Source organism: Xenopus tropicalis, chromosome 8 (assembly GCF_000004195.4).
Source record: "Xenopus tropicalis strain Nigerian chromosome 8, UCB_Xtro_10.0, whole genome shotgun sequence".
Classification (NCBI taxonomy): domain Eukaryota; kingdom Metazoa; phylum Chordata; class Amphibia; order Anura; family Pipidae; genus Xenopus; species Xenopus tropicalis.
In genome coordinates this window covers 80,371,016-80,384,641 of record NC_030684.2, presented here as the reverse complement: position 1 = coordinate 80,384,641, position 13,626 = coordinate 80,371,016, and the positions used below count along the sequence as shown (strand labels likewise).

Sequence of the window (13,626 nt, the reverse complement as noted above, 5' to 3'; positions counted from 1 at the left end):
ACCTGGCCCAAGGAAAGTCTCCCATAGGGCTCAATGGCACTCTGCAGCTCCAACCTGGCCCAAGGAAAGTCTCCCATAGGACTCAATGGCACTCTGCAGCTCCAACCTGGCCCAAGGAAAGTCTCCCATAGGGCTCAATGGCACTCTGCAGCTCCAACCCGGCCCAAGGAAAGTCTCCCATAGGGCTCAATGGCACTCTGCAGCTCCAACCTGGCCCAAGGAAAGTCTCCCATAGGGCTCAATGGCACTCTGCAGCTCCAACCTGGCCCAAGGAAAGTCTCCCATAGGGCTCAATGGCACTCTGCAGCTCCAACCCGGCCCAAGGAAAGTCTCCCATAGGGCTCAATGGCACTCTGCAGCTCCAACCTGGCCCAAGGAAAGTCACGATACCGAAGCTTGAATGAATCCGAAATGTTCGTACTTGGCGCAAGAATATGATTTTGTCACGCTTTTTGTCGCAAAGTATGAAAAAGTCGCAGAAAATATGCAAAAGTTGTAACCTTTAAAAAAAATACTAATTTTTTGTATTCGGACCTGTCGTACTTTGATGAATTTGCCCCTAAGAGTGCATCCACAATCATTCTTGTATCTATGTCAAGTATTAAAAAGCAACTAATAAGTATATATCTAAAGGAGGTAAAATCTGCCATTTTAGCCTGTTTGTCTTTGTTTTAACCCTATCTGACTGCAGTAGTGACTGATCTATAACTTTTGGCTGGGTTTTTTGCTTGGAAGGTTAGGCATTGCCCCTGCCCTGGGAGGAGACACAACAGATGATTACTGAAGCATAATATGTTTAATATTTCTGTATTGCAAATGGCTATTCCTATATGTTACTCTTACTTTTAAGTGCTCTGACCAACATTATTGCTGTTTAATGAACCGCCCTATTCAGGATCTCATTCTCACCCGGCATGTACATATCATTCACTAAAGGAGGAAACTCACGGTGTGTTCAGGACCAGACGATCCCACTGCCCTTTAATATCATCATCTTCAGGCTGTTCTGTAATATAAAGTCCATCGAATTCCAGCTTTCGTGCCAGCTCCTTTTCACGTTTAAAAATGACTAGAGGGATCTAAAAAAGAAAGTAGTCTTCTATCAGAATCTGCATTGGTTATAGACCAGGCATGGGGGAAATGAAAATCAAAACAAGCATTTATTTAACTCACTAGTAGTAACTCATAGCAGCCAATAGGAAGTATACCTTCATTTATCTTGCTGAACATAACTGTTTGTTATGAGTTACTACTACAGATTATGAATGGGACTTTCCATTAAAAGGATATACAGTAACCGCATGACATTGGGTATTAACTGCAAGAAACCCCACCTTATTGTGGCTATATGGCTCTGTTCCCAGTAAGACAGAGAAGAAAACTGAACACAGTATACACAAAAATACATTACATAGTTTTTCATGGTTTGGTTGTATTTCTAATAACAGCATAATGTGGATAATAAAAAATAGCCTCACCTTTAAACAGTTGTATCCAATAATGCAAAGGAAGGCAATAAGTGTGTGAATAACGGACAACATATACAGTGTTGGTTGCATATATCCTGTGCTCTCCTCAAGGACAAAATATACCGGGCCTTCTTCTTCTTCATCTTCGTCACCTCCTCCATCATCCATGCCTGAAATTTCATCTTCAATGCCTGATCCCTCAAAGTCATCCTCACCTAGTGGGGAGTCAGACACCTGATGGGTGATACAATAAATGAAATGCAATTTAGGGTGAGTTATATGGAACAATAACAAAGGATTCATTGTATACAGTATAATATACTTTAAGGGTGTTCCTCCAACAAAACAATGATTTCGTATAAACAAGGACTTGTGAAAAATAAATAATTAATAGGAGCTGAGCACAAGGTCAAAAAGGTCTTTGAAAATTGAGCTTGTACTTCAGATCTGCTGCCCTCTTATTTAATTCAGCTGTATTTTACATAGGGGAGCTATAATAATCAGGTTGAATACAGAGATAAAACAGAATCTAGAGGAACACTGGTTGCAGTAGAGTTAAGGTAGTTAAGTAGGTGGTTAGTTTGTCATTTTGTCTAATATAGACATACCTTGTAAAAGAGCAATATAAAGTTTATAGCAAAGGCCAGGAAAAGAGCCAGAAAACGAAGATTGTAGAAGTTCCGGGAGAGATAATTCTGCAGGATTAGAAAGAAGACATTGTTTCCTAAATTACACAAATTTCAATGAGTCATGTGACAAGTGCCATTATTAACCATGGATTATAGGCACATGGTAAGTACAGGGCATTGTAGCACCAGCACTTCCCAGCTTGCAAGCTCTGAATTATGTGCAAAGAAGGGGGCATTGCATGGGATGCTGGCATCTTTCACTGAACACAAACAACACTGCACACGGAGCTCTGTGAGAGGTACGGCTCTTTGCAATTCATTCTATGAGAACAGCTAATATCAACGTGGCAAGCTGCAATAAACATGGGACTTGGTATATCATTTTTGCTCTTTGGCAACACATTTGTTTTACACATATCAGTATTAAAAGCTATGGTGCTGTACAGTGCTATATAGGATATATTGCAGCTAATATTTCGCAATGTATGATGTATTTGAAAATACAGAATTTGCATAGAATTACAGAACACAGTACAAGCATTATGGAGTATACTAACCAAGAATTTGATTCTCTGGATCTCAAGTTCATTCCAGAATTCAAAACCTCCCTCTTCAGCCTCTGGTTTCTTATCCCGCGCTGGCGATTTCTTCTTGGGTGCGACTTCTGGTTGCTCAGGCTCTTCTGGTTCTGGTGCAGTCTCTTCTTGTACTTCTGCTGTCTTCTCTCCATTCTCCAGGCTGACAGTGAAAGTTGAATATATGGGTATAATTTAGCAATGATTATAGATTGGAGTGAATTATTTATGTTGCAAAGCACAAAAACCCAGACTCAGTAGTACAATGGAGCTTTGCTTCTCTGAATACTCTTTTATCCACAGTAATACCATTTACTCGAGTTATTACAAGCATTAAAGAAGAAGGAAAGGCAAAGTCACTTGGGGGTGCCAAAATGTTAGGCACCCCCAAGTGACTTTAATCGCCTACCTTGTACCCCGGGCTGGTGCCCCTGTTAGGATAAAACAGCACCAGAACGGTGTACCTGTAGCGAGCACTTCCTGCTTCGTTTTCCGTCAAATTCCAGTAGGCGGCGCATGTGCAGTAGAGTGAAAAGCCAACTTTTCTGTTAAAGTTCGGCTTTTCACTCTACTGCGCATGAGCGTGTGAGCGAAACAGGAAGGAGGAAGCGCTGCAGCTACCCTGGGCTGGTGCTGTTCTTTCCCAACAGGGGCACCAGCCCGGGGTACAAGGTAGGTGATTTAAGTCACTTGGGGGCGCCTAACGTTTTGGCACCCCCAAGTGACTTTTGCCTTTCCTTCTCCTTTAAGGCAGTGCTCAAAGTCTTAACAAAATAGTAGTAACAGAGCACTCTTTAACAGAATATTTTAAAAATATCTTTATTGCGTCAATAGCCCAACAATAATTATAAACATATTATAGGGTTTTCATCAGGGCGAAAAGATTGTATGATCAAAGATGATATATATACCTAGGTTAACCTAGGTTAATGAAAAACACCAATATACAGTGGAGGAAATAATTATTTGACCCCTCACTGATTTTGTAAGTTTGTCCAATGACAAAGAAATGAAAAGTCTCAGAACAGTATCATTTCAATGGTAGGTTTATTTTAACAGTGGCAGATAGCACATCAAAAGGAAAATCGAAAAAATAACTTTAAATAAAAGATAGCAACTGATTTGCATTTCATTGAGTGAAATAAGTTTTTGAACCCCTACCAACCATTAAGAGTTCTGGCTCCCACAGAGTGGTTAGACACTTCTACTCAATTAGTCAACCTCATTAAGGACACCTGTCTTAACTAGTCACCTGTATAAAAGACACCTGTCCACAGAATCAATCAATCAAGCAGACTCCAAACTCTCCAACATGGGAAAGACCAAAGAGCTGTCCAAGGATGTCAGAGACAAAATTGTAGACCTGCACAAGGCTGGAATGGGCTACAAAACCATTAGCAAGAAGCTGGGAGAGAAGGTGACAACTGTTGGTGCGATTGTTCGAAAATGGAAGGAGCACAAAATGACCATCAATCGACCTCGCTCTGGGGCTCCACGCAAGATCTCACCTCGTGGGGTGTCAATGATTCTGAGAAAGGTGAAAAAGCATCCTAGAACTACACGGGAGGAGTTAGTTAATGACCTCAAATTAGCAGGGACCACAGTCACCAAGAAAACCATTGGAAACACATTACACCGCAATGGATTAAAATCCTGCAGGGCTCGCAAGGTCCCCCTGCTCAAGAAGGCACATGTGCAGGCCCGTCTGAAGTTTGCCAATGAACACCTGAATGATTCTGTGAGTGACTGGGAGAAGGTGCTGTGGTCTGATGAGACCAAAATAGAGCTCTTTGGCATTAACTCAACTCGCTGTGTTTGGAGGAAGAAAAATGCTGCCTATGACCCCCAAAACACCGTCCCCACCGTCAAGCATGGGGGTGGAAACATTTTGCTTTGGGGGTGTTTTTCTGCTAAGGGCACAGGACAACTTATTCGCATTAACGGGAAAATGGACGGAGCCATGTATCGTGAAATCCTGAACGACAACCTCCTTCCCTCTGCCAGGAAACTGAAAATGGGTCGTGGATGGGTGTTCCAGCACGACAATGACCCAAAACATACAGCAAAGGCAACAAAGGAGTGGCTCAAGAAGAAGCACATTAAGGTCATGGAGTGGCCTAGTCAGTCTCCGGACCTTAATCCAATAGAAAACCTATGGAGGGAGCTCAAGCTCAGAGTTGCACAGAGACAGCCTCGAAACCTTAGGGCTTTAGAGATGATCTGCAAAGAGGAGTGGACCAACATTCCTCCTAAAATGTGCGCAAACTTGGTCATCAATTACAAGAAACGTTTGACCTCTGTGCTTGCAAACAAGGGTTTTTCCACTAAGTATTAAGTCTTTTTTTGTTAGAGGGTTCAAAAACTTATTTCACTCAATGAAATGCAAATCAGTTGCTATCTTTTATTTAAAGTTATTTTTTCGATTTTCCTTTTGATGTGCTATCTGCCACTGTTAAAATAAACCTACCATTGAAATGATACTGTTCTGAGACTTTTCATTTCTTTGTCATTGGAAAAACTTACAAAATCAGTGAGGGGTCAAATAATTATTTCCTCCACTGTATATACATACAGTGGCTTGCAAAAGTATTCGGCCCCCTTGAACTTTTCCACATTTTGTCACATTACAGCCACAAACATGAATCAATTTTATTGGAACTCCACGTGAAAGACCAATACAAAGTGGTGTACACGTGAGAAGTGGAACAAAAATCATACATGATTCCAAACACTTTTCACAGGGGTGTGCGTAATTATTCAGCCCCCTGAGTCAATACTTTGTAGAACCACCTTTTGCTGCAATTACAGCTGCCAGTCTTTTAGGGTATGTCTCTACCAGCTTTGCACATCTAGAGACTGAAATCCTTGCCCATTCTTCTTTGCAAAACAGCTCCAGCTCAGTCAGATTAGATGGACAGCGTTTGTGAACAGCAGTTTTCAGATCTTGCCACAGATTGTTGATTGGATTTAGATCTGGACTTTGACTGGGCCATTCTAACACATGGATATGTTTTGTTTTAAACCATTCCATTGTTGCACTGGCTTTATGTTTAGGGTCGTTGTCCTGCTGGAAGGTGAACCTCTGCCCCAGTCTCAAGTCTTTTGCAGACTCCAAGAGGTTTTCTTCCAAGATTGCACTGTATTTGGCTCCATCCATCTTCCCATCAACTCTGACCAGCTTCCCTGTCCCTGCTGAAGAGAAGCACCCCCCCAGAGCATGATGCTGCCACCACCATATTTGACAGTGTTAGTTTTCCGCCACACATAGCGTTTTGCATTTTGGCCAAAAAGTTCCATTTTGGTCTCATCTGACCAGAGCACCTTCTTCCACATGTTTGCTGTGTCCCCCACATGGCTTGTGGCAAACTGCAAACGGGACTTCTTATGGTTTTCTGTTAACAATGGCTTTCTTCTTGCCACTCTTCCATAAAGGCCAACTTTGTGCAGTGCACGACTAATAGTTGTCCTATGGACAGATTCCCCCACCTGAGCTGTAGATCTCTGCAGCTCGTCCAGAGTCACCATGGGCCTCTTGGCTGCATTCCTGATCAGCGCTCTACTTGTTCGGCCTGTGAGTTTAGGTGGACGACCTTGTCTTGGTAGGTTTACATTTGTGCCATACTCCTTCCATTTCTGAATGATCGCTTGAACAGTGCTCCGTGGGATGTTCAAGGCTTTGGAAATCTTTTTGTAGCCTAAGCCTGCTTTAAATTTCTCAATAACTTTATCCCTGACCTGTCTGGTGTGTTCTTTGGACTTCATGGTGTTGTTGCTCCCAATATTCTCTTAGACAACCTCTGAGGCCGTCACAGAGCAGCTGTATTTGTACTGACATTAGATTACACACAGGTGCACTCTATTTAGTCATTAGCACTCATCAGGCAATGTCTATGGGCAACTGACTGCACTCAGACCAAAGGGGGCTGAATAATTACGCACACCCCACTTTGCAGTAATTTATTTGTAAAAAATGTTTGGAATCATGTATGATTTTCATTCCACTTCTCACGTGTACACCACTTTGTATTGGTCTTTCACGTGGAATTCCAATAAAATTGATTCATGTTTGTGGCTGTAATGTGACAAAATGTGGAAAAGTTCAAGGGGGCCGAATACTTTTGCAAGCCACTGTATATATATATATATATATATATAAATACATAAGACCCTTTGATATAAAGGGGCAAAAGGGTGAAACAGGTTGGGCTATTATTTTGAGATGATAACTAAGTTTTTTCCTTCATGTGGCAAATCTTTCCTTATTGACTCACTCTGCTTTTTCTGGCTCAGGTTCTGGTGCAGGCTCCTCCTCAGGAACAACGTCATGCTCTTCACCTGAAGTTTCTTCATCCTTTATAAAAAAAAATGATATACTTAAAATAAGTAACAAAGAATCTATTCTAGGCTGTTTAATGCCCTGACTGCAAGCACCTAAAAGCCAGGTAGACAATAATAGAATCCATCTCTGAAACTTTCTTCACACTCAATTGTAGTTACAATTTCCAGTTCCAATTTAATGATATTTTATCATAGGTTTAATATACATTTGAAAAGATAACAATAAAGGGCCGTTTGTCTGTGTTATTTATTATTATTTACACATTTGTAGAGAAATGGTTTTATATGCTTCTTCTTCTTGTATTATTCATCCTAAACAGAAAGTGGCAAATAATACAACTCTGGCAAAACTGGCAATATCCCTTTCTGTACCAAGATTAGTTTTTAAACGAGCATCCAGGCCAGTGCATTTAAATAGTATGTGAGCAATAAGATGATATGACTTCTAATCTCTCCCTCTCTCTGCTTATACTGATTATCGTTAGCAATTATTGTTAAATAATGTCATATCGCACACTCTAGTGGTTAAACACCATCTCTCTGACTTAGCAGAGGGCCTTTGTGACATTCAAATTCCTCCATAGCCCTTTCTATAACTATGTATTTTTAGTTATGCAGAGTTAGATACGATTTTTCAACACTGATATAATTACATTACTTACTGCAAGTTTCCTCTTCAAAATGGGTGATCCTTCAGGTGTTGGAGGCTCCACTGGAGTAGTATCCCCCATATCTCCTAGTCCACCAGGAGCATCAGGGGCACTGGCTCTATAGTGTCCTCCCTCCTTCTTTAAATCTATTCCAAATATGTCTGTACCTTCCTCTTGCACCTCTTCTTTGGATATGTCCACAAAATCAGTCACATCGCCAGCTTCAGGTTCTTCATCACTTACTGCTACAGCGGGACCATCACTGTGGACTTCATCCTGAGTAGGATCTGGCATACTGGCTAGAAGTTCTGTCACAGTCAGTTTTTGGGCACCTTCCACTAAGCTTCCTCCAAATAATGTGTGCCAGATTAGTAAGAATATGCCCTTGCAGACACTGTACACAAAGTGCAGAATGCCAAGAAACACTGTCCAGAGGAAGGATACTATTGCTAGAATTATCTCCTTGAAAGACATCTTTTTCACCTGTTGAAAATCCAAAGAAAAATACATAGTATACCTACATACTTCTGAATAATTTCAGGGCACTTAACTATTCTATTTAACCTAAATATTAAATAAAACAACAGAAAACATGCTTAGTCTTAGTTATCCTGGTTTCTCCCTCACCATGATTTCTAACTACTGTGTTATAAAACCTAAGGAAGTAAAATAAGATTAGTTAAAACAGATCAAGGAGCTGAGTTACTAACACAACAGTTGAATCTTCCAGTGCAGTTGCCCATAGTAAGCATCCAGACTTTAACATTTATTTCTATCTACCTTGTCAAAACATTAAAGCAACTGGTGACATTGGTATACTTACCTTGCGATATTGTCTCCTGAGGTTCTTGTAAGTGAACATCTTAAAAAAGTTCATTACATTGTTCAGAAACTCCCCAAATGCTGATGATGCCTCTTGTGGAGATGAACCATTTTCTGCTTCCTCTCCTTCTCCAGAACCTTCCACTACATCATCTTCATCATCCTCTGCCTTCTCTTCTTCTGGTTCTGATATTTGAGAAGCAATCTGCATTTCAAAAATTGTGTCTTCACAGAAGTTCACAAAAAGCTCCATCTTTTCTGACTCTCCGCCCTCATTGACCACATCAAATATGAATTGTCTCTTTGACTCCTTCACCTGGGGCATCTCCCACTGAGTTTTGTTGGCCTCACTGATCTCAAAGTAAATCCTTTCTATTCTCTTACCAGCTCCCATAATTTCAATTTTGCCAAGATAGGGTTTGAAGTAGTTTATGATACAGTCTGCTAATTCTAGGAAGTTCTGTAGCCTTGTGTCATTAGGTACATGTTCTGAAAGATTGGTCAGCAGGACTGCTAGATTGAACCCAATATCCTTAGCTGGTTCCTGAAACCGGTCAGCAAATTCCTCAAAGTTAATCATTTCATTCTCATCAGCTTCTGAACAAGAAAGGAGGAATTGGATTTCTGAGGTTGTGTATTGCTTCTGACTGTCCATTGCTTTTTGGAAATCCTTTTTGGAAATGAGGCCCCGAGGATCTGTGACATAATCTCTACAAGGATAGAAAATGGTTATACACTACCCATGGCTGGCAATTTTTATAAAAAATTAGCATGCAGTATGATAGTTTTCTTTAAGCATGTTAAACCCTTTTAGTTTTTATGTTCTTTACCTGAAGGCATCAGATGCAACTATGTCCTTCAGCTTCAAAAACATATCAAAAAATTTCAAAATCATCTCCACATTGCTAGAGGATTCAACCAACATATCTACCATCTGCCGAGCAATGGTGCCATTAACTATATTTCCTGTGGAAAGTGGAAAACAAATTAGTTTAGCATGAAATGTGTTGATAACATTACAGTATAGGAGGCAGTGTACCTAATAATTATATATTAAATGGAACTGCCAATCATTCTAGAAACAGAAATCGGAAAGCATTCTCATTTTAATACACTTACATAAAGGTAGTCTGAATAACAGTTATAATCACTCTACAAAAAGTCACAATTGTAATATTCTGAAAAGGACTATTATGCATGATTCTGGGAAGGAACCTATATATGACTGTACCTTCTAGCAGAGAGAGCAGCATGACAACCATGTCTTTTTGCAGATCCAGCAGTTCCTTCAGAAGCCCAATCTGGCTTGAGTCCTGCAAGACACATAGCAATACTAAGATGTATTAGTGATAATATCAAGGCAGTCAGGAAACACCCCAAATGGCTGAGATTCTCAAAGAAGATGATACACCACAACATTTACTTTGAGACCTTTCTTGTGATATGTCTTGTGATATCCATCTCCCACAGGTAGTGACTGTAGCTTATTTCACTTCACTTATTTCCCATTGAGATTAGTCCGTATTATTCTACCTGAGATTTCATATCAAAACTTGGTTTATGTATATACGTATGGGTAAAGAAGATCATGATATATATCCCAAATATTAAATGTCAACTAGCACAGCATAATATTACATTCCCCATAAAGTCCAGTAATTTAAATATTTAAGTAAAGTAGCAGTAAATATATGAAGAAAAGCCATAGGTATATCTGAGTAATAGTATTAGCAACAGGGGACATTTGACTCCATAATGTTGCCTACTTTTCTTGGCACTAGTAGTATTCTCATCTCATTAAATTCCATGAAATCAGCTTTGATATTGTCAAATCAAATGCAGTTGGTAAATGCAGCTTACCAACATAATTCCAACATGTATCCATTTTTTTCAGACTACCCATAAAGCCCAATCAGCCCTATGTCTGTTTGATTTCTCTGTACTCCAACAGCCAGTGCCTTGCTTACACCTTGTTTAAGTCTGTACTTCCATGTATTTTCCTAGTAACCCTATTCAAATTATAGAGCCATGGAAAATGCACTGTACTTTACAGATACTTTAGATACATTAGAATATTAAAAAGAAATACTTTTTCATGTTAATTAGCTAACTGAATAGCAATTTTGAGCTCTTATTGGGTTTTCATTGTGGTAACTTCTTAGTAAAAAGGAGAACTGAAAGTCAAAAATATGCCAATTTTAAACAAATGTACTCATCATTCTACTCCCAGGCATGTTATACTGTTCTGCTCATCGATAGGAAAATGAGAAGATGTGGAACTAAACAAATGAGAACAGTATCCTGCTAAAAAGTGTAACCAGGCTGATCACACAAAAAGAGGATACAAGGCAGGATAAGCACATTCTAGGTAATCTGTGTGTTGGTAGGACTGATACAGTATTCTTATGATAACATGGGATAATAATCCTCTCCATAAGTAGAATTTTGCTAATAAAATCCCTATTTTGCCTTTATCCAGTATAACCATACTTTTGTTAGTTATTACATTTTTAAGTATAATTTATAGATGTTTATATAATCAAATGCAAATCCATATTGCCTTGAAAACTAGAAAAAAAAATCCTGGCTCCAAAACGGCTATTGGATCAAACCCTAGAACAATTAACTATAATCTAAATATTACCAATAGACTTGTACGTTCTGCCTTGTATCTATCTATCAAATTTGTCTATGAAATTCTCACTCATCCAGGTCATGATATACAGTATCTAGTAGTATTAAGTCTAAAACAACTGGACTTTTCAAGAAAAAACTCTACTAGATGTCTATCAACTTAATCTGCCAGCACAGCCTCTTCAGGTAGCACGTCTCAGCAAGAAAGAACTTTTCTTCAACTGAAAACCAGTTGTTGTTTCTCTAAACCTCAAGTGAAGTTCATTTTTAAGCTCTAATGGAAATATGTTTTTAATGTATGCTTTTAATGTATTGTTGTGATCACATGCCCTTTGGCTGCTTTTTGCCTAAATTAAACAATATCACATTTTTGAGTTTCCCATTATTATAATAAGTTTATCTTCCTTAATCTTCATCCTTCTATCCCCTTAATTTTTTATTTGTTTTGTATCTTCTGTCCCACAACTTCATTGTGCAGAATGCAGAACTGCACTACTGCAACTCAGATGTTACCTTCTGGAGCACTAAAACAATATTTTGTCTAGTCCTCCACTTAAGGGCAAATGCCCATACCTAGTGCACTCTTGTCTTCTAATTTGTGTCTGTATGTTACCCAACCACTTAGATTGTAAGATCTACAGGGCAGGCACCTCCTTCCTACTGTATTTATACTTATTTATTGTATTTATTATAACACTTGTCCTCCCTGTGTGTAATTTTGTATATCGTAAGATTGTACAACGCTGCGTATCCTTGTAGCTCTTTATAATATTTGTTACAGTACAATATTATGCTGCAGCCTAAGGGGCAGAGCCTGGCCACTGCACGCTACCTTACACTATCAATGGTTATTCTTTGTGAGAGTGTATCCTAAAGGAACACAGGCTGCAGAAATCCTTTCTGGCAGAGTTAAACATGCAATTTAAAATGAGAATCTGAGAAAGTACATTTAACTTCTGCTCAGGGTGACTTATTTGCTGTCGCTACAGAAAGCCTCATGACTGATCAGCCCTTAGTTCCAACTATTAAATAGAACATGATCTGCATGGTGCGGAATGTAATATTTAGATACATTTTACAACTGGTCTTCATTTTTTAATTTGCTTTTCTAGTGAAATAAGATCAGTATTGATTCTAAGTTTGTTAGTATTCTTTAATACTTATCAATCTAGCCAGCCCCTTTTCTGTTCATCTTGAAGTATGTTATTCACTCGAGAACACTAAAATATAAAAACAGCTCAATCAAGCATTAAAAGACCAACTGCAAATGAAAGTACCAATTTGAATAGGTCTTAGAATGACATGGCCTGCATGATCAAAATTAATTTCAAGGTTATCTGTCCCTTACCTAACTTAATTTAACAAGTATATGGCAAAATATGGGTCAGATACCCTATCCTCAAAGCAAATGCCTCCATCTTACCTCAGGGTAAATGCGACTCCAGAAATGATCCTTGTGTGCAATGAAATAAAAACAGACTGTTTACAGACCATTGCCCCCCAACAACTCTATTCATAAAATCTCCATACTCAGGAGACATTAGGGTGTAAAGGGATGAAAGTCAAGTGATCCTGTTCCCTCTTTCCCTCCCTTTCCCCCCCAGTAATTATGCTACAAGAGCAATGCTGCATGAAACAGACAAACATGTGTACTGAGGGGAGGAGAAGGAGGGAGAGATATGGTATCCAAAGATGGCAATATAATTATACCAGCATATGCAGAACCCATGTGTGATGCATCTGTCCAGTTTACATGATTTTTATGGTTGTGTATACTGGCTTGCAATGTATGGCACATATCTTTCTGATGCTGTTAGACACATTACACAAATATTTTGATGTAAATCAATTTTAACACTTACATATAAACCTGCCTTCTCTGCTTATAAGAGTTATGTGTTTAATATCAAGAAGTGAGCATTCATGCAAGCATGCTAATATCCTTTTTGAACATTTGTCATAATCACAAACTAGACCACAGTATTGCCTTTAAACAATCACTTTGGCTGTCTTCATTACACCAGAACAGTCAGTAGGTTTTTAAGAGCCTATGAAAATACTCACAGGGTGTGAGGGATACACTTTGTCTCTCCCCTTCCCTCCTCCCCATGGTGACTGACACATATGTCGAAAAAATATACACAGAACCCACAATGAAAGCATGGAAATGACCCAACACAATGGGCAGACCCCAAACAAAACTCTACACTGTCATACGGCTGCTGGCAGTGAAGGGAAATGGGAAGGGGAAACAGAAAAGTTTGAGGAGAAGTGAAGTGACTGATAGATCAAGGTAGGACAGGAGAGAAAAAAAAGTAGTGAATTTGGAGAAAAACACAGATGGAAAAAGAGTACAGTGTAGTTGGGATAATTAGAGAGGACAGAGATACTGAATAAAATCATAAAAAAAGATGGTTCTATTGAAACCCTGGCCAAGAGTCAGGCACAAAGATTGGTAAAGAGACAGGAAAGTGAGACAGACACATAAAGGAAATGGGAGCATATCTAG

General features: G+C 39.3%; 1 protein-coding gene across 7 annotated transcripts in view; it reads right to left on the bottom strand.

The window, feature by feature from the left end:
- ryr1 (ryanodine receptor 1 (skeletal)) overlaps window positions 1–13,626 on the bottom strand; it is a 114,304-nt gene that overhangs the window by 12,316 nt on the left and 88,362 nt on the right. For all 7 annotated transcript variants that reach the window (XM_004917103.2, XM_004917106.2, XM_012969015.2 and 4 more), the window contains 9 exons: window positions 9,715–9,796; window positions 9,314–9,449; window positions 8,485–9,193; window positions 7,674–8,144; window positions 6,945–7,024; window positions 2,656–2,836; window positions 2,078–2,164; window positions 1,479–1,703; window positions 949–1,079 (listed from right to left, as the gene is read on the bottom strand). In XM_004917103.2, the coding sequence (XP_004917160.1) occupies window positions 949–1,079; window positions 1,479–1,703; window positions 2,078–2,164; window positions 2,656–2,836; window positions 6,945–7,024; window positions 7,674–8,144; window positions 8,485–9,193; window positions 9,314–9,449; window positions 9,715–9,796 (2,102 nt within the window). The remainder of the gene's footprint in view (window positions 1–948; window positions 1,080–1,478; window positions 1,704–2,077; window positions 2,165–2,655; window positions 2,837–6,944; window positions 7,025–7,673; window positions 8,145–8,484; window positions 9,194–9,313; window positions 9,450–9,714; window positions 9,797–13,626) is intronic.